The sequence below is a fragment of the Schistocerca cancellata genome, chromosome 1 (assembly GCF_023864275.1).
Source record: "Schistocerca cancellata isolate TAMUIC-IGC-003103 chromosome 1, iqSchCanc2.1, whole genome shotgun sequence".
Taxonomy (NCBI): domain Eukaryota; kingdom Metazoa; phylum Arthropoda; class Insecta; order Orthoptera; family Acrididae; genus Schistocerca; species Schistocerca cancellata.
The window spans coordinates 700,870,341-700,891,747 of NC_064626.1; the positions used below are offsets into that span (position 1 = coordinate 700,870,341).

Here is a 21,407-nt window from a genome sequence, read left to right on the forward strand (position 1 = left end):
CGCAATATTTTCCCGCGACCTGTTAGAAATAGGTTCGTTTCAGCAGTTGTCAGAGAGCACAAATAACAGGCAACACTGCGCTAGCGCAGCTATCATGACGTAGGAAGCCCGTATGTATGTACGTGTAAAATATTATGTCATAAAAGAAACAAGACATCAGAGGATACTCCAAGAGCATCGGAATTTCGTGAACCATACTAAAATGTGCACATATAAAGTGCGTACTTAAAGTGCACATTCATATGTTCATATTCCCAATGAAGTAGACTTCGACCTGATATTAAGCTTTTCAGTGGGCTATTCGGGATGTAAATTTTCTTGGAGCACCATTACTGTATTATGTTTGGTTCTTTACTATGGCAAAATGCCATATGTGCTAGAAGATGAAAACGTGCACCTGAACTGCAGCGAACAGTTGAAACTAGCCAGTACTGTGGAATTAAACATTTCGTTTCAAATACATTGACTGCATCTGGGGAAAAAGTTTATAAAAGTCAAATTTCTTTAGCAAACAGCCAAAAATAACTTCATTGTTCCACAAGGCGATTAATGCTTGACTATCAGAAAAGTGGAAATAAAATAAAATTTGAAACTAATGACATATTTTAGCCTTCCATAATTATGTGAACGCATTTTAATTCACTTCAAGCTCCCGGTCGCAGATATCCATTTTGTTTTCATTTGACGTGAGAGTAAACGAGGGGGAAACATCAAAATCACTAAATGTAAACACCGGTCACATGGAGACTAACCGCTATAACTCAAGCTGCTCTGTGCATCGGCCCCAGATGTACGATATTTGCGAACCAGGTCAATACTAAAAAAATTGAATTTTCAAAAATATGTTCATCTTGTAGCGCGCATCCTTCTGGAAAGTCTGAAACATAAAACATGTATGTTCGAGGAAATGTAAGACATATTATTTGGTTTTAAATATGCCAAAGTGCAGTGCCACGCCTTTTCATAAAGCATTCTTCTACCGCAAGTCACTGTAATTCGCTCTGTGGAATTGAAACGTGTATATTTTGTAATGGATGCCATCAAACTACATTCAGGACAGTGGAAACTGAAATGTCCTGTGGTGCCTCTCCTGCTTCCAGTCGGCCGGTTTGACATCCTGTCCCTCTTTAAAAAAAAATCTCACAATTAATAGCGGATGGGATTATTTGTAATTGGGAGAACTCTTCAGAAAATTTGCACTCTTTATTGCCTATTAGCTAATAACTTGCTGTTTTGTGTGATATAAAATTAAATATAGGATACATAAAACCAATAAAGACAAGAGATAAGCAAGAAATCACACATTTCTTCAACTCTTAGCTCCTAGTATTTTTTTCTCTCTAATCTTGCAACAGCTTTACATGGCGTGCTTTCCTTCCTGGCGAAAGAACCTATTACCTCATCAAAGTTCGTCAAATGTTTTGTTACATGAAAAATCGAAATATTGTTATCTAATACTGAAAAAGCTGTTATCACAAATAATACCCCAGAATGGTCTGGTTTCTCGATCTGATTACATCTATTTTGTCACTGACTGCTAGATAAAACAAAATAGGCCTTTCTAATATTGCAGCAATTTTGTAATACACACCAAATAAATGAGATTGTTTTGGTACACATGGCCATTTATATAACAAGACAATATAATTCACAAAGTACCAATTTCAAAAGCCTATTTGGCCTACTACAAGCAAAAAGCTTTATGTAAGGAAATAGTTTCACATTTCATTCACATGCACCAGTTTCTCAAGCATGAGATCGAAAAGTAGTATTACGAAATTTTTATATAAATTCGGAATCGTCTTATTCTTCCATAATTTGTGTGATATCCCTGTTTCTTCTCCTTCCTCGTTCTAACAAACAGTCTTATCGCCATTTCTGTAGCTATTCCTGCCATTGTCAAAATTTTTTCGCCGATTAACTTCACTAACCCTGCCAGAATCACAGTTTTAATTATCCTGCAATTATTTTCTGGTTAGGCGCTATTACACGTTCGTACAACACGTTTTCCGTGTTACTTCCAATACTGAATGTAAGCGGCTGCTAGCCAGGGACTGTACAACTGGTCCTTACTATATAGCGATCTGGCCAAAAATTTTCTGTCAAAATTTCATTTTCTTGGGTAAACCGAGAAGATAATACGTAATCTTTCTCACCTGTTATTCCTGTCAGTCGTTTATTTCCATTCTGGTAATCTGAATCTATAGATTTTGCTGGTAATTATAACAACGCTGATTATTCGCAAATCCAATCAACCACATAATCAGACAGCAATTGGCATTCATCCATTCAGCTTTACTCCGCTCAGCTCGTATAGCCCCATCCCCTTTTGTCTGCGGAAAGTTGATTTCTAGATGCAACAAGGATTCTCCTGACAGACATCACGCATTCAAAAATCAACTTACGATTGATACAGAAATCAACTTAAAATGTGTTCAAAAATGTTCAAAAACCAACAGGGAAGCGTTTCAAAATCATATGTATAATCATAGACAAACGTGCGCTGGATGCTAGGCATTTTGTGAAACAAGTTCTTTTCCTCAAGAATATGAATTTGGCACCCCCTTTTCCCAGTAGCATCTACCTGCTTGCACAGCTGACAGCCACATTCCAGCAGCAACTCAAACCCGACCAACTGCGCATGCACACGAGCCCGCTCGTAACTCTAAAACAAATCTAATGTAAACAGTTGTGACTTAACGCTCATCAGAGGCAGTTGGTTGTTATGAAGCATTGCATAGTCTTCCTAAAGCCTTTGACATTTTCCTGTTGGCAGACGCTTGAATGAGCACTGTGTGTCGTTGTTGTATATGGCGCATTTCATTTATTTTCGTTTTTTTCTCTCGTTTATGTTATATTGCTGAAATAATATTCTGCAGCAGCGGGATACAGTAATATCCTTTGCCAAGAGTATCGGTTCTTACCAGTCAAAATTACAAAAATTTAACTGAAAACTAAAACAATGAAAAATTCTCGGAATTCTAAAAAATTCCCAGGTTTTTCCCAGTTTTCTCCCGGATGAAAAAATTCCCGGGTTTTTCCCGATCTCCCGGTTGTCCTGGGTCGTATACACCCTGGATGAGCGTGCGGATGTAAAATTTCTGCTGTTATAGAGGGATTTACTTTGAGTAACTCTGTAGTGATGTTGTCCAGGCCAGAACTGTTCCATTTTCTTATTTGTTGGGCTGCTTTAGTGATTTCTTCTTCAGATGGCAGTTCTACGTTAATTGACATATCTTGTGGGAGTCCTTTTCCATACACATGATGATGATGAGGAGGAGGATGAGGATAATTTTTGATTATTATTATTGTGTGTGGCTCAATGGCCATGAGCTGGTCTTCTAATTGGACACCACTTCAGCGAATTGTGCCCAAAACCCATCCCAGTTATCCAACTAGGGAGACGGGAATTACAATTTAAAGTGGAATCCAAACCTCTCACATTGTTGAAAGGTGGAGATTAGATTAAAAGCAGACTGAAACTTTCTGTGGTTCAATCGGGATTTAATTCTGCGACCTCTCGGTTTAAAGGAACACATTTTACCACTCGACCACCAGGCCCAAGGTAAGTAGATGTTACGTGCAAGTGCCGTCAGACACGTCACACTGTAGCCCTCAACTACACCTTTCAATTCACCTCAGCATACTCACTGATATGTGGGAAGGAACTCTATTGCCATCCAGTACAATGGTCTCACAAGACATACTTGAAAATTACAATGATGAAGTTGGCCAATAGTGAAGTATAAAAAGTTTTGTTCAGTAAAATAGAGCATTGAAGAATAAAATACTTCAATTAATGGTATGCTTTAAAGTATTCAGCAAAGCTGCTGATTCCATTTTTCTTCTCAATATATTGCTGGCCAACTCAGTCTACTAATCCACATGCTGTGAGCTTTGTCCTCTTGCATACACATGGCCTGAACTCTAATTAGACTGAAGTACTACTGGTGATGGGCCACTACCCACAGACAAGTTTGCTTTTTGGTGCCCCATATATCCTTTGATGTTCATTTGCTTTTGGTAGCCTATACTGACATTCCATGAAACACACATTCTCTCAGCACTTTCCAGCTCTGATGGATGAGACGGCCAGAGGGATCTTAAAAAACTGAGTGCTGAATCCCAAGTCTTGCTCAATTTTAAATACTCATACTGGTTTAATAGCTCTTTTTTGGCAACTTATTTTAATAGATCCTTATTTACAGTGACCCAGAAACTTCATATTTCCACCACTATCCTGGTCTCATTGCATTTCATTTTATGGTTATACTAGTGGCAGTGCACGGCAACAGCTGACTTGCCTCCTTGTTTCAGTCAGGTGTGTCTCTAACGTTCCTCGCACTTTGCCTCAACTATTCTAATAGTCTGCCTCACGCACGACATGTCACATTTGTGTGTAATGTAGTACACACTCAATTCAATCATCTTGCCATTACAAATGAAACTTTTTATCTCTGTTCAAAATTTGAAAATATATTGGGTGCCATGTTTCCATAGAAGTCTATCAATCTTTCCAGAGATTAAAGCAGCATTCGACAGCTAGTGATTCTTGACTTATCTTTTTCTTTCTAAGTCTCAACCTCCACCATTGTTGAATTTGAAGCAACACCAACCCAATTTGCAGATCTGAGTACCCATTCCATCGTACCATTGTTTGTAGATGTTTTTATTCTTCAATGAGGCTCTCATTGTCTGACAAGGTTTGAGCTTTGTCGATGAGAGTCTTTACCAAAGAATTTCTCTGTGATAGGTGGTGTTGGCCCAATGCTTGGAGATAGAGGTCAATGTGAGTGAACTTTTTGTATACCCTGAGATCCAGAGGTCCACTGGTTCTTCTCTTAATTAACACATCAAGGAAAGAGATGACAAAACATATTTCATTTGATAAAGGACAAAGAGTGGCAAAAACTACCCATCATGACTGAGAAACAGCAACAGCTACTCAGAGCTGAAATTAACTGTGGATACTACCTACAATTCTAACCAAACACGTTTATATGCTATGGGCCATGAATCACATCTTTTGCCAAGAAAGCCAAATGGCACTACAATCAGAAATAAGTATGAAGTTCCTGAAACACAATGTTTTGTGTGAAAAACATCAACACATTAGCTTGAAGTGGGTGAATAAGGAGCTGTATTGGTACAGCACTTCTGAGAGATCTTGCAGAATATTGTTAATAACTTCCCTCATCATGCCACTGTAATATGGGGTGACTTGCGCTTGTCAAGCACATATTGGGAAAGTCACGCTATCAAAACTCATGCCAGAGAAGATATTCGTGTGACATTATTTTGAGTCTTCCCTTAAAATTACTTCGAGCAAATGATTATGGAACCAACTCGAGAAGGTAACATCTTTGTAATATTTACAGTTCTTTATTGACAACAACACATAATTATACAAAATGGATGTTAGACAAGCACCAGAATTACACAAGCATGAGAAAACAATGGTTGAAGCATTTTAAGTCCAGGTAGAGTCTGATCACTTGTCTTATAAAGACTCGTAACTGTCCAAGTCTGTTAGTTGAACCTTCGCCTACCAAAGTTGAGGCACAAGTGAGCAGGCACCGCCGAGTATGAATGTTGTGGTCATAGTGGTGGTGTTTGTTGGCACACAGCCACATCCCTCCCTTCGTCTGAGGAGACCGCGCAGCAGGAAATTGTGAACTAAGGCGGTGAACCAACTGCGCAGGGCTGCCAGCAATGGGATAGCATGGCCGAGGAAACCACAGGGTCCACCCAGGTGACTTAGCAGCCGCACCATCGGCTCACCTGCACCCAAAGTGGTGTCACCATCATGACGCTGCATGATCGACTGTCCGCAACCCAGTGGGGCATACGGCTGGAAGTGGTCCTGGTAGTGGCGAACAAGGCCCAGTAACAACCCTGCACTTAGCAACAACACAGGAAAGCGCTGTTGGTGACAACGGTCAGAGGCCATGATGACAGGGAAGGATCCATCCAGTGCTCCAGCAGAAGTGCAATGTCCGTGCAGCCAGTGCTGGACACTGGGAGAGGGTCCAGAGTGGTTGGCAGCTGCATCTCGACATCGCTCTCACCTAACAGAACAGCAACCAGAGGCACACTAAAGGTGTCGGGCCCCTGTAGTGGGGTGACACTTGGGAGAGGTTTCCCCGCCAATGGCTTCAGAGAAGGTAGTTGAGGGCCTCACCAAGGACATCGCTGGTTCCGACGGTCCGCGAGGGGCACACCACAGTTGTCACCATGAACATCTGCCACAAGCACCGTCACTGGCACCCACACAGGCTGTTGGCCAAAAGTGTGCACCCAGATGAGCTCGCCCAGAGCGTGAAGGATGTGAATGCACTTCATATCACAATGGAGGGCAGAGCAGATGAAGCAGTGCCCGAGGTTGACAGCCGTGGAGGGTTTCCACTGGACCGTGGCCATTCAGTGGGTTGGTCCTGCAGGTGCTGAGAAACAGAGGCAATGGCGAGTCTGCTAATGAATCTGCAAAGCACTTCTGCAAGTGAGTCTTAAAATGGGCACACCATGTGCTCTGTCTCCCCATCCGAATGTGGTGAAATGGAGAGGAAGTAAGGTGGGTAATACCTCTGTCAATACAAAAAGTCTGAAACAACACCAAAACAAACTGTGAATCATTATGAGAGACAATTGTCCCGGATAGTCCTTCAATCACAAAAATCTAGTTCAGATCCCATACAGCAGCTTCCACTGTGGTGGTGCGCATGCGAATGACATATGGATAGTGCATTAACTACTATCAACCACACGGAATTATGTAAAGGGCCTGCAAAGCCAATGTGAACATGGTCCCACAGCTTACTGGACATGGGCCACTGAGTATAGGTCTGTGGTGGTGCTGCATGCTGCTCGGCACACATTTTTGTGCTCATGAACAACCTTCTCAATTTCTGAATTAATGCCAAACAAATCGAAATGCAGAGAGCTTCATGCAATACATGCCCCAGTGACCACTGTAGGAAAGCAAGTATATGAGCTGGCAGGACCGGAGGGACAATAATGCTAGGGTCATCGGAGTTGGTGTTAAGGAGGAGAGCATCGTGGATGACTATCAGCTGATGCAGGAAGATACAGTTGCATATTGGACCAGAAACACTGGGGGCAAATACTCAGGCCAACCCTTGCGCACAAAATGAACCACCTGACAGAGCACAGGATCCTGACAGATGGCCTAGGCTATGCAATGACTTGAAGTCGATCAACCACTTGCTGCAAACAATCATTGATCTGAAAGCAGGCACGACAACATATCCACATTTGCATGGTCCACTGTCAATCTATACTAAACCTCACAGAGATATGCACTCAAAAACTAAACCCAATACTGGAGTCACTGTGCGGCCATGTCAGGAACATTTGAACGAGAGCTGAAATGCGTCACAAGCAGCTTGTTATCGGTGATTAGATCCAATATCCTGCCACAGATGAAGATATGGAACTTTTGGACTGCACACACAATAGCCAGAGCTACCTTCTTGATTTGAGAAAAATTGGGTTGTGCAGCTGTCAACATCTTGGAGGCATATGTGATAGGCTGTTCAGAACCATCAGCATTTTTGTGAGCTAAGACTGCCCCAACCATTTCTTCGCAAGGACAAGCTGTTTAGTACTGAGGCATAGTGATGATTAGAGCAGCGACTTGATGTTGGCAAATGCTCTGTTGCAATTAGCTGACCAAATGGAAGGAACACCTTTTTTACACAAGTTACTGAGTGGATGAATGATGTCCACCACACTGGAGAGAAATTTGGAATAATAACTGACTTTACTCCAAAACAAACTGAGTTCCTTCACATTCCATGGTGGAGGTAGGCTGGCAATTGCTGTCGCATGCTCTGCCATAGGTTTGATGCAGCCAAAAAAAAAGGTGGTCCAGATATTTGATTCCCATCTGAAAAAACTGACTCTTACAAACTCCACTTGAGGCCCACCTGTTGCTGCCTTGAGGGAGTGGTGACAACGATGTCATCAAGATAGTTTGCACAGCACAGTACATCCCTCATTAATTGTTCTGAAAATCTCTTAAAAATGGTGGGTGCACTAGCGATGGTGAAAGGAAGGCATGTATATCTACATAACATGAAGGGAGTGCTAATGAATATAATTTGTTTACAGGAAGAGTCAAGACGAAGCTGCAGTTACACCTCTGCCAAGTCAATTTTCGAAAACATTAACCGCGTGCCAACTTCTTGATAACTTCGCAGACGCGTGGAATTTGGTAGCAATCATTAATAGTGGACTTAAAATCTCCGCACAAACAAAGCATCCCTGTAGGCTTACAAACAACCACCTAAGGTGTAGCCCACTGGCTAGAAGGAACTGATTCAGTGATGCCCAGACCTTGCAACCTGTTCAATTCGTCCTTGACAATCTGTCACAATGCAAAAGGGACAGGCTATAGGTTTAAGGGTGACGTGAGCCTTACAGTTCTTTGCACTACCCAGCCCAGATGAAAAAAGGGACTTGAATTCACTGCAGAGCTCGCCCAATGCCAATACAGTCAGGACCAAGATGCACAGAGTCCTGACAGGGAACTCCAAAAACTGTAAATGTGTCAAGACCAAACATGTTTTCTGACATTGCACTGTTGATTGCCAAAAAAATTATCGCCTTCATGTCATAATGATATGTAACATTGATCAGTAACTGGCAGCAAACCAAATGTTAATTTGCTGAGGAAAGAGTGGGGTGACCTAAACAATGATAAGTTTCAAAACTCACTAGAGATACAGTGGTCTCTGTATTGACCTGCAAATGCAACGGCTGTAGCTGAATGTACAGTTTAATATAGATGTTGCTGGAAACATTGCTCCTGGCTGCACACCGACGTAAGACTATGGACTTCTGTCAATTCCACATCCATGATCGAGGAATGACTGCGCAGACAGCTATGGCACACAACTTGCCACATGGCCTTGTTTATGACATGCCAGCACTGAACCTGCTGGTGTGGGTATGTGCATGGAAACAATCACTGCATGAGGGGAACCAGCACTGGATGGGGGCCGTGTCTGACTGCGAACTGCATGAACCCAATGAGCATGATGAAGATGTCACTAAACAACACCTTCGCTGCAGAAACACACGCACCAATGCAACGTCCAGGACATCCCCAAACTGTTCAGTCACAGCCTGAGACACCTAAAATCCCTCTACTGTCAGATCTTCTAGAGTGTCTGCATAGGAATGTTGACAATGAGCACAAACGAATTTGCATTTCCTACTTAAAACTGTGGATGTCGGCTACCCACACCTGATGGGCCTGGCCCAGTTTCTTTTGTCCCTAGTGAAACTCCATTGGGAAGCAACAATATGGCTTTGCTTAAGATAATAAGTATTGGGCAACTTACACAATTCAGGAAATGACAACTCTGTCAGGTTCTCTAATGGAACATGTTTTCAAAGCAAGTGATATGTTTCGGGCTCAACTCAAGACAAGAAGAATGACTTTTGGAAAGATGGTGCTTTACCTGAAATCTGCGAAACATTGCTGGAAATGGTGTACATACAAGTTCCAATCTTCCTTCGCTTCCTGGAATGGTGGCAAAACCAGGGGGAACACTTGGGCGTGCAGAGGGGAGTTGTGGAGGGCCAGTTTCACTGTGTGAATTCATAACCAACTGACAAAATCTAACTGCTGCTGTTGTTGTTGTTGTTGTGATAAGTGAACCAACACTGAATCTATCACACTCGTGGAGCATGTGCGGAAACAAAACAATCTCTTTGTCAAAAACTGTAGTACTTACAGTTTTTTACTAACTACAACAACACAAGATTATGTCTAACAGCGGTAAGCCAAGCACTGGAATTACCATAAGCATGAGAGAACATTGACTGAAGCATAAAAGTCCAGTTTGAGTCTGATCACATGCTATGTCATCCTATAATGACAAATAGCTGTCTGAGTTTGTGAGCTTGTGAGCTGGACCTTCACCTAACATGGCTGCGCACACGCGAGCGAGGTCACACTGGCAGCGTGCTGCTGGGAACACTCATTCAGAGGCAGCGGTGCTGCCATCGAGTGAAGCAGGCACCCTCATCTTGTCTTCTCCTGGGTGGTTATGATGTCGGCATATGTGAGCGTGCCGCCACAGTGTTAGACCTCCTAGCAACAAACAACTGGCCTGAAATTATCTAATCAGCTAACATAGAGGAAAGTTTCAGTTATCATAAGGCTGTGATAGCAACCGTGACTATGGGTATCACAAGGAGTGTTAAGAAATGTGGGAAAATATTTTTGCTTAGCAAGAGTAACAAGACATAAATTGCAGTATATCAGAGTAGTCAGTATCAAATATTCTGTGCTGAGGACAAAGATATGGAACACAAGTGGAAAAAGTTCAAAGGCATAGTTCAATATGCCTTAGGCAAGTATGTTCCAAGCAAGGTCTTAAGGGATGAGAAAGACCCACCGTGGTTTAACAGCTGTATTAAAAAAACTGCTATGTAAACAAAGAGAGTTTCAGCACAGATTCAAGAGAAGTCACAACTAGCAGACGAATGAAGTGAAAATGAGTTTAAAGAGAGCAATCGGAGAAGCATTCAATGACTCTGAAAGTAAAATTCTGTCAATCAATCTGACTACAAATGTGAAGAGGTTTTGGTCTTATGTGATATTAGTAAGCAGTTCAAAATCATCTATTCTGTCATTCAGTGACCATATAGGCAGCAAAACAGAAAATAACAGACAGAAGGCAGAAATACTTAATTCAGTCTTCTGAAATTGTTTCACTATGGAAGATCGTAATACGGTCCCTCCTTCGAATCATCGTATGAATGTCGAAATGGCAGGTATCGAGATGACCAATCGTGGAATAAAAAAGCACCAGGACCAGATGAGATACCTGCATTCTAGCAGTGTTTATCGTAGATCAACAGAGCAACGAAAAGGACCTACTGCAGGTCATTCCATTTTCAGGAAGGGTTATAGGACAGATGCCTGGACTTCAGGAAGGCATTTGAAACTGTCTCACACTAACCTTTAGTGAAAATAATTGAAGCTTACTGAGTATTGGAACAGATTTGCAACTGGATTCGAAACTTCCTTGCAGACAGAACTCAACACATCACTCTTAATGAAAAAAAATCAATAGATGTACAGCTAATTTCCACATTACCCCAAGAAAGTGTGATAGTGCTGTTTCTGTTTACAACGTGTATAAATGGCCTAGTAGAAAGTGTCAGAAGCTCTTTCAAGACTGTATATAAGAAAGAGCAATCTCAGAAGATAGTATCAATTCGCAGAATGATCTACAGAAGATTGATGAATGGTGCAAGCTCTGGCAGTTGACCCTGAGCCTAAATAAATGAAACATAACGTGCATACACAGGAAAAGAAATCCACTACTGTACGACTACACTATTGATAGAATGACCTTAAGTGGAATGGCCACATACAGCAGACAATAGGAAAAGCAGATGCCAACTGAGAGTCATATGAAAAATCTTAAGGAAATGTAATTCATTCATGAAAGAAGTGGGTTACAAGACCAGGGTGTATACGCGGACAAGGAAAATATTTCCCGGATTTCTCGGTTAAAAATACACTTTCTCCCGGGTGAAAAACTTTTTTCATGTTAAATGACAGTATATTTCCTTTTCAGAACTGCAAAACTTATCAATCCTTTGAATGGTTATGGTTTTATACACGGGCGTAGAATTTCCTGGCACTTTAGAAAACAAAATTCAGGGAAAAAGACATGTTTTGGAAATATCTTTGATGTGCAGCAACATGTATACTGCGTATTTTCTTATTACGAAAGTACACATTGGAATTCCACCAAGCACCTCATGTTACTTTCCGAATCATTGAAATCGAGACTACGATGGGCTTTTGTGAGCCAGTCATAGCTCATGTTGCTTGATCTTAACAGCCAATGACAGCGGATATTCAGAGCATAGGACACATGATGTAGTCAGCCAACAGCAACATCACTGTTAATTAACACAAACACACAAAGAGGGAAAGTTAATAGTTTAAATTAATATACATAGTGTTGCTACAAGAAAAGAAAAGCTTTCACTTATAATATTGGGTTAATAGTTTAAATTAATATACATAGTGTTGCTACAAGAAAAGCAAAGCTTTCACTTATAATATTGGTCTTTAATGTTAATAAGCTGCAAGAGAAGCTAAGCTTTCGCAGGTAATGTTGATCTTTTTTGCGTGTGTTACACTTTATATATCACACAAATGTACCAGTAAAATTTTTAATAATGACATAAATGTCTCATCGTCAGGGTTCGAAATTCTTCTAAATGGCTTGCCATCAAAGAGCTTCCTACGAGTAAAACATTAAAAGACCCCCCCCCCCCCTTCGTGTATCTCTCTGCATTGTGGTACACTGTTGCTATCAGTTTCTTTCGATGTTTAGGTAACTTGCATAATATTTAGAGCAGGAAATTATTCCAATTGCACTTACATATAATATGCACTACTTCAACAAAGAGAGAAACTATGAGCTTATTATTTCAACAAAGAAACAAGCAAACAAGCTAGAAAGTAAGTAGGTGAGTAAGTAAATAAGTAAGCACGCAAGGAAAGCAACAATAACTTTTCTTTTATCTTATTTTTGCCATTTAAACATTGCCATTGAGGAGTATGGATGTAGATGTGGAAGAGGGGGGTGAGAACTCTGTGCATACTCACTGACAGTGGCTTCTGGATCATTTTCCTGTGTAAGGGCCAAGGTGTGGCACACGAGACCACCAAGAGCAGATGTAACCACCCAATTGGTAACAGGGAACCACTGCATTGTCTTTTCACTGCCTGCTGGTGGCAACTTCCCCAGAACAAGAGTTGCAGGTGTTTTCAGAGAACTTCGTGAGCAAACCACTATATCATTCCATACATCAAGTACTGATTGACTGCCATCATCCCACTCCAGTTCTGTTATTGTTTTAGTCTCTGAAATTACAAAATATTCATTAAAATTATATTCATTATTTCCTAACTGAATTCTAATAGACATAAATACAGCTATAATCTAATAGACATAACTTTTTTGTACTTATTACCTGTGCTGAAACTTTCACTGAATGAACCATCATATGGCATTAAAACTGAGCAGGACCAAATTGGTAAGACAATACTATGAATGTCAAAGAAACAGATTCATGCATCGGTCTAGTTTTCAGTTTAATGTGTCATGAAGTCTTATTTTACTTATTTGCAGAAAATCCCATGACATGACCAATGCCATGAATAATACCACTTTAATCATGTTTTACGGATATTTAACATAACTGTAATAAGATCTTAATTTCTTTATCTTAGGTCTACAGTTTCTTCTCATCTCTCAGAACATACAGTGATGAGCCAAAATATTGCAACCACTGCCCACCACAATATTTAGTGCTGCTAGGTGGTGTTACACGTGAGGACATAACATACTAAGGAAAGAATATAAGCAGAGTAGAGAGAAATGGACGAATGGTTCTAGTGAAAATTTTTTATTTTTATTTTTTATTTTATACATCTAATTCGATAAGACCAAATTGAGGAGCAAATATCCAAGATCATGGAACACGTCAGTACATGAAATTACAACATAAAAGTAATAACAGATGAAATAAAATGTTTATGAACCCAAAAAAAGACAAGCCATAAGTTTAAGTAAACATAATCAACAATATAACATAGGAATCGACTTAATTTTTCAGGGAACTCCTTGTCAGAATACCCATGAGGAAACTCTTCAGTTTCAATTTGAAAGTGCATGGATTACTGCTAAGATTATTGAATTCTTGAGGTAGCTTATTGAAAATGGCTGCAGCAGTATACTGCACATGTTTCTGCACAATAGTCAAGGAATGCAATCCAAATGCAGACTGGATTTCCGCCTAGTATTAACTGAGTGAAAGCTGCTAATTCTTGGTAATAAGTTGATACTGGTAACAAGAACCGACAGTAAAGAATATATATACTGAGAGGCCAGTGTCAGAATACCCAGACTAGTGAACAGGACTTGACAAGAGGTTCGCGAACTTGCACCACTTATTGCCCAAACTGCCCATTTCAGAGTCAAAAATGTCCTCTGAGTTATCCCAAAATACAATACCATATGACATAAGCGAATGAAAATAAGCAAAGTAGACTAATTTTTGTGTCAAACGATTGCTTACTTCAGATACCGGTCAAATGTTAGAAATGGCAGCATTAAGTCTTTGAACAAGATCCTGAATGTTGGCTTTGCACAACAGTTTACTATCTACCTTAATGCCTAGGAATTTGAACTGTTTGGTTTCACTAATCAAATGCCCATACTGTGAAATTAAAATGTTGGGTTTTGTTGAATTGCTTGTTAGAAACTGTAAAAACTGAGTCTCACTGTGATTTAGCATCAGTTTATTTTCTACAAGCCATGAACTTAAGTCATGAACTGCACTATTTGAAACAGAGCCAATATTGCATACAACATCCTTTACTACCAAACTAGTGTCATCAGCAAACAGAAATATTTTGCAATTACCTGTAATATTAGGGGGCATATCATTTATATAAATAAGTTACATGAGTGGCCCCAACACTGATCCCCAGGGCAGCCCCCATTTGACCATGGCCCACTCAGACACCACATCACAGTCATTCTCTACTGTGCATAATAACCTTTTGTTGCCTGTTGTTACAGTAAGAAGTGAACCAATTGTGAGCTACTCCCCGTATTCAATAATGGTCCAACTTCTGAAGCAATATTTTGTAATCAGCACAATCAAACGCCTTAGTTAAATCAAAAAATATGCCCAGCATTCAAAACGTTTTGTTTGATCCATCCAGTACCTCACAGAGAAAAGAAAATATAGCATTTTCAGTTCTTAAACCACATCTAAAGCTGAACTGTATATTTGATAGCAAATTATGTGATTTAAAATGATCAATTATCCTTAGATACACAGCCTTTTCAATAACTTTAGCAAACCCTGATGGCATAGAAATAGGTCTAAAATTGTCCCTTTCTCCCTTTTTATAAAGCAGCTTTACTAGTCATAACTTTAATCATTCAGGAAACTGACCATTCTTAAAGGAAAAATTACAAATATGGCCAAGTACAGGGCTAACGTGTCTAGCACAGTACTTTAATATCCTGAACCAGAAACTGCGAAATCCACAGACATAGGTGACTTTGACAAAGGGTAGATAGTTAAGGCCTGGCACCTCGAAATGAGCATCACAGAACCAAAAGAGCTGCTCTGTTGTTCACAAGCTGCTGTCATCAGTAGCTATAGAAAGTGGTTGAAAGATGGTGAAATCACAAGTATGTGACAAAGTATTGGATGTTCATACCATATAGCATACAGTGGAGGTTGGAGTCTAGCACACGCTGTAAATCAGGATACGTAGCAATCTGTGGCAGATCTGATGACAGAGTACAATGCTAGTTCAGGCTCGTGTGTTTTGGAGCACATTGTCCAGAGCACAGTATTGAATATGGGGGCCCACAACAGACAACCTCTGCGTGTTCCCCATGTTGACCCAACAACACTGTCTATTATGACTGTAACGAGCATGGGATCACTGATACTGGTACCATGGATCAATGGAAACATGTCTCCTGGTTGGATGAACTATGTTTCTTGTTATACCAGGTCGATGGTCATGTCCAGATAGGCCATCATCCTGCCAAACAACTGCTCAAAACATGTAGTGTGTCCATGCAGACCATCTGCAGCCCTTCATGCGTAATGTCTTCCTCAATGGCGATGGGATCTTACATTAAGATAACTGCCCACATCAAAAGGCCAGAATGTACCACAGTGATTTTAGCAGAACAGTAGTGAACTCACATCATCAACGTCTTGGTCACAAAATTCACCTGATCAGAACCCGATGGGAAACATCTGGGGCACTGTCAGGTGACAGCTCCATGCCCACAACAAAATGAATTTCGTGACCTGTGCCCGACGTTTGGTGCCACATGCCACTAGAGACCTACCAAGGACTTGTCAAATGTATGCCAAACTGCTGAATTATGTTTCTACAGCGGAGCAACACATTATTAAGCATAATGTTTGCACCTTCAATGTACCTTACATTTTAGGTGTCATCTCTGCAAACTATTATTATCATGCCTTCAGGAAACTGATAGCTTTCATTGCATTTAATTCAACTACAGTGTCAGGTTAGAGATAGTTGGGAGTCATTCCACTGAAATCCAACTGAAAGGATTGTGAGGCAACCAATAACTTGGCTCAGAAATTTGGCCAAAAACAGGGAATAATTAAAACAGTATAAGGGTTTGAATCTCATTGCCTGTATTCTGATCAAAATTAAATCCTTTTGGCTCTGAAAACTGAAAAAATCTTTAAAGAATACAGAGATCTCTTTCCATAGTTCAGTGTTTCTTGAATACTGGTACTACCACATTACTGAAACAAATAACCGTCTGCATGAAGCCACTTACAGAGTACCTCTGCACTTGCAACTGATAATGGTGGAATTCAACAATGCACAGTTGAAGGACAGCATTACTAAGGATACTGATAGTTCCTAGGGAGCACCTACTGCCAACGTGCCAAAATCATCAGGTGGGGTGAAGAAACACAGGTTTTGATGTGATTACTCATATCTGAATCCAAGAATGATGATGGATGCATATCCCGTACTGAATATAACAGAAATGTTGGACAACCTAGGTAAGTGTAAATGCTTCCCCATGATGGATTTAAAGAGCAGATACCACCAGTTAGGAGTGGTTTCAAGAAACCGGCTGAAGACCACATTCACTGTTCCATGGGGATACTACCAGTATCGACAGATGTCATCTGGGCTTAAGAATGCACCGGTCATGTTCCAGAGGTTACTGGATGGAGAGCTAAGGGGATCCGGGCGAAGTCAATGTATGACCTATTTAGACGATGTTTTTTCTAAAGATCTAGAAGTATAGCACAACAACTGGAGAAAGTGTTTAAGAGGCTGCATTTCGTACATTTAATGTTAAGTACTGAAAAGTGGCATTTCGTGTCTGCAGAGGTAAACTATCTATGTCATGTGATTAGCCAAGACAGTGTGAAGACTGGCCCAAGTTTGAAGTGTGCTGTCTATGATTTCTTACCACTGCAAACAACACAACTTCAATCATCTTTAGCCCTATGTAATAATTACAGAAAATATGCCAAAGGGTTTGCTGAAATCACTAAACCATTAACTCACTTGGCATTCAAGAAATTGAAAGAGGCACTAAGAATCAGCCCAAAAAATTTCCCAATTACGAAAATGAATTCATCCCATCCTGTGTCACAAGCGACCAGGTGATTGGATGGGTCGTGAACAGAATTACTCACCCAAGGGATTTCATTCATAAAGAACAGTATCCTATCAATAGGCAATTATTCAAGTAGCAGCATTTGCTTTGTCTGCAACAGCACATACATAATCAGTTCACTTCATATCCCAAATATAGTTCATTCCTTGCTATTTGTACAATACATTACTGATCACATTTGTCACTCATGGTGTTAACAAAGGCTATTCAATTTTTATACTACGTTAAGCGCACAACTTAACCTGTCCATATAATGAGCAACTAGCAAATATCCATACCAGGTTAATTTGGTAAAAATTCAACAATAATTTTCATTAGATAACAATTCATCACAGATAATCTGACCCTCTAGGACACTGTAAAACTGCAAGTATTACTATACTGTCAGTCATTAACACATTACAATGAACAATAATGGACCTATTATACTTCATGATGCACACACTAAATTAGTTATACATCACAGTAGATTCACTACTAAGAATAACATGATACATTCTGCTGTAAAAAAACTTTCAATCTAGTTGCAAGCTGTGATATAAATGCCATTTCAACGTATTTTGCTTAGGAGATGCCTAACTTAAAAGTTTTTTGTAAGATAGTGATTACATCTGGTTATTTGCATCAACAGTTCTTAATGTATCACATGTGAAGAGTGCAGGCTGGTTTCACACAATCATCTGGTTGTCTGTCTGTCCAGCTGTTAAGAACCCTTTTTCTCAGGAACTGGTAGACACATCAAACTGAAACTGTTGTCACATACTACAGTGGCATAAAAAAATTTAAGCTTCCACGTCAATTCAATGAAAAGGTACGGCCATTTAAAATACATACGAGGATCATTCAGTAAGTAATGCCCTACATTTTTTTAAAAAGCCATTAACATACACAGACAAACATTCTTGTCAGTGCTTCACATTTGATGTTTGTTCTGTGCGTCAGTAAAGTTTCAAACCATTCTGGCATATGGCAGAGCCATAGTACAGCGTCAAAATGGTGTCCATATACAACTCATGTTACAGGCAGTGTGCTGTTACTGAATTCTTGTGTGCAGAAAAAACACCTTGGTGAACACCCATAAACGTTTGTGAGCAGTGTATAGCAATGCTGCAGTTCATAGTAGTACAGTTGGGCAATGGGTAAAGAAAGGTACAGCCTCAGGAAATGCAGAAACAGAGCACTATGATCAGCCACACTCGGGACGTCCTGTCACAGCAAACCTACAGTCCAGATCTAGCACCCTCGGACTTCCATCTCTGGGCCACTTAAAGATTCTCTACAGGGAACACACTTTGAAGATGATGAGAGTGTCAGTCATGCAGTGAAAACACGGCTACGCATACGGGACAAGAGCTTTTACCAGCAGGTTGGTTGGTTTAAAAGAGGAGGAAGGTACCAACCTGCTTCGTCATCAGTCCCTTGTTCCTAATAAAACAATGCCACGAGGGGGAGAATAAAACAAACAATATACAACACGAGAAAGAAATCAAAAACCACAAGAATGAAGGAAAGGTAACAAACACTAAAAGGAACATAAGGGGCCCAGAAAACAACAGAGAGACGCAAGAAACAGTTAGAAGAGAGTAAAACAAGAAAGCAAATTACAGTGGCTGGCTGACCACAAGAACAAAAAGGAGAAGCCAGCCACTCCGCAACACATTAAAACCTCCACCCTAAAAGCGCTAGAGTGGAGTACACAGAGGGACAAAGGACATGAGCAAAAACTTAGAGCAAATGATAAAACCCGTCCTTACAAATAAAATGTAAAACTAGAGCTGCTGTTGACACATTGTCGCCCAACACCGAAGGCAGGGTTCTGGGAAAGTTAAACGTCCGCCGCAGAGTGGCTAGAAGTGGGCAGTCCAGCAAGAGATGGACAACTGTCATTTGCGAGCTACGGCAACACCGAGGCGGGTCCTCGCAACGGAGGAGGTAACCATGCATTAGCCACGTATGGCCAATGCGGAGCAGGCAGAGGACAACTGGTTCCCTGCGAGAGGCCCACATGGAAGACTTCCACACATTTGTATTCTCCTTAAACACACACAGTTTGCTGTGTGTACTATTACGCCATTCCGTCTCCCAAAGTCGAAAAACCCTGCAGTGTAAGACAGAACGCAGGTCAGGTTCAGAGAAGCCGATCTACATAAGCGGTTTCCGCATAGCCTGTTTGGCCAGCCTGTCGGCAAGTTCGTTGCCTGGGATTCTGATGTGACCTAGGGTCCAAACACCACTCAATGACTGGACTGCTCCAGGGCATACATGGACTCCTGGATGGTTGCTACCAAAGGATGATGAGGGTAGCACTGATCTATAGCTTGTAGGCTACTAAAGGAGTCAGTACACAGAAGAAATGACTCCCCAGGGCATGAACGGATGTGCTCAAGAGCACGAGATACAGCCACCAGCTCTGTAGTGAAAACACTGCAGCCATTGGGCAAGGAATCCTGTTCAGTATGTCTCCACGGACATACACGAAACTGACATAACCATCAGCCATCGAGCCATCAGTGTAAACAACCTCATGGCCTCGGTACATGTCAAGAATTGACACAAAGTGGCAGCAGAGAGCCACAGGGTTAACTGAGTCCTTAGAGCCATGTGATGGGTCCAGGCGAAGCCACGGCCTAGGTGTACACCATGGAGGTGTATGTGAATGGACCTCAAGTATAAGTGGTAAAGGCAAGGACTCAAGTTCGGATAGAAGGGATAAGGCACGAACTGCAATTGTAAGCCCTGACCTGGGCTGCTGATGTGGGAGATGAACCACATTGGGTCGAAAAAGGAGATGGTAATTCGGATGCATAGGAGGACTATGAACATGTGCAACGTAACTGGTGAGCATTTGTGCATGCCTAACTTTCAATGTAGGGACCCCAGCCTCCACCAGGAAGCTGGTCATCGGACTCATCCTAAAAGCTCCTGTTGCTAGTCGAATGTCACAGTGGTGTGCTGGGTCAAGTAAATGCAATGCTGAGGGCACCTCGGAATCATAAACCACGCTCCCATAGTCAAGGCGGGATTGAACAAGGGCTCTGTAGAGCTACTGCAGCATAGAGCGATCTGCACCCCAGTTGATGTTGCTCAGGCAGCAGAGGGCATTGAGGTGCTGCCAGCAGATCCGCTTAAGCTGATGAAGGTGAGAAATCCAAGTTAATTGGGCATCGAAACCCAGTCCTAAGAATTGATATGTCTTCACTACAGTGAGTGGATCGTCATTAAGGTAAAGTTCTGGTTCCAAATGAACGGTACAATGCCGCATGACTTTGTGGCCAAAAACTGGAAACCGTGGGCTACAGCCCATGACTGCGCCTTGTAGATCGCTCCCTGTAGGCGCCGCTCAGCAACACCAGTACTGGTGGAGCAGTATGAAATGCAGAAGTCGTCTGCATACAGAGCAGGTGGGACGGAAGCCCTACAGCTACTGCTAGAGTGTTAATGGCCACTAAAAATAGAGATACACTCAATACAGAGCCCTGCAGGACCCCATTCTCCTGGATATGTGGGGAACTATGGGAGGCACCAACTTGGACGAACTGTGGGAGGCACCAACTTGGACACGGAAAGTATGAAGCGACAGGAAATTCTGGATAAAAATTGGGAGCAGGCCTCGGAGACCCCACTCGTATAATGTGGCAAAGATATGATGTCGCCAGGTGGTGTCATACGCTTTTCGTAAATCGAAAAAGATGGCAACAAGTTATTGGCATCTGGCTGTTCGGATGGCAGACTCAAGGGACACAAGATTATCAATGGTAGAGCAACCCTGGCGGAAACTGCCCTGGCATGGAGCCAGTAGTCCACGTGACTCCAGGGCTCAACCTAACCGCCGACACACCATACTTTCTAGCAAATTACAAAGAATATTGGTCAGGCTGATGGGCCGATAGCTATCCACATCAAGCAAGTTTTTGCCAGATTTGAGCACTGGTATGATGGTGCTCTCTCCTGGCATTGCGATGGAAAGACACCATTGCACCAGATCCAGTTGAAGATGACGAGGAGATGTCGCTTGTAGTCAGACGAGAGATGTTTAAGCATCTGACTGTGTATCCAATCTGGCCCGGGAGCTGTGTCGGGGCAATGTGCAAGGGCACTGTAAATGGGGTGTTATAGGGTTCACTGCAGTGT

At 41.5% G+C, this 21,407-nt stretch overlaps 1 protein-coding gene across 1 annotated transcript in view; it reads right to left on the minus strand.

The window, feature by feature from the left end:
• The window catches only part of LOC126184573 (acylamino-acid-releasing enzyme-like), a 134,521-nt gene that overhangs the window by 39,948 nt on the left and 73,166 nt on the right, over window positions 1-21,407 (minus strand). Inside the window, exon 8 of the mRNA XM_049927007.1 lies at window positions 12,665-12,922. Within this exon, the coding sequence (XP_049782964.1) occupies window positions 12,665-12,922 (258 nt within the window). The remainder of the gene's footprint in view (window positions 1-12,664; window positions 12,923-21,407) is intronic.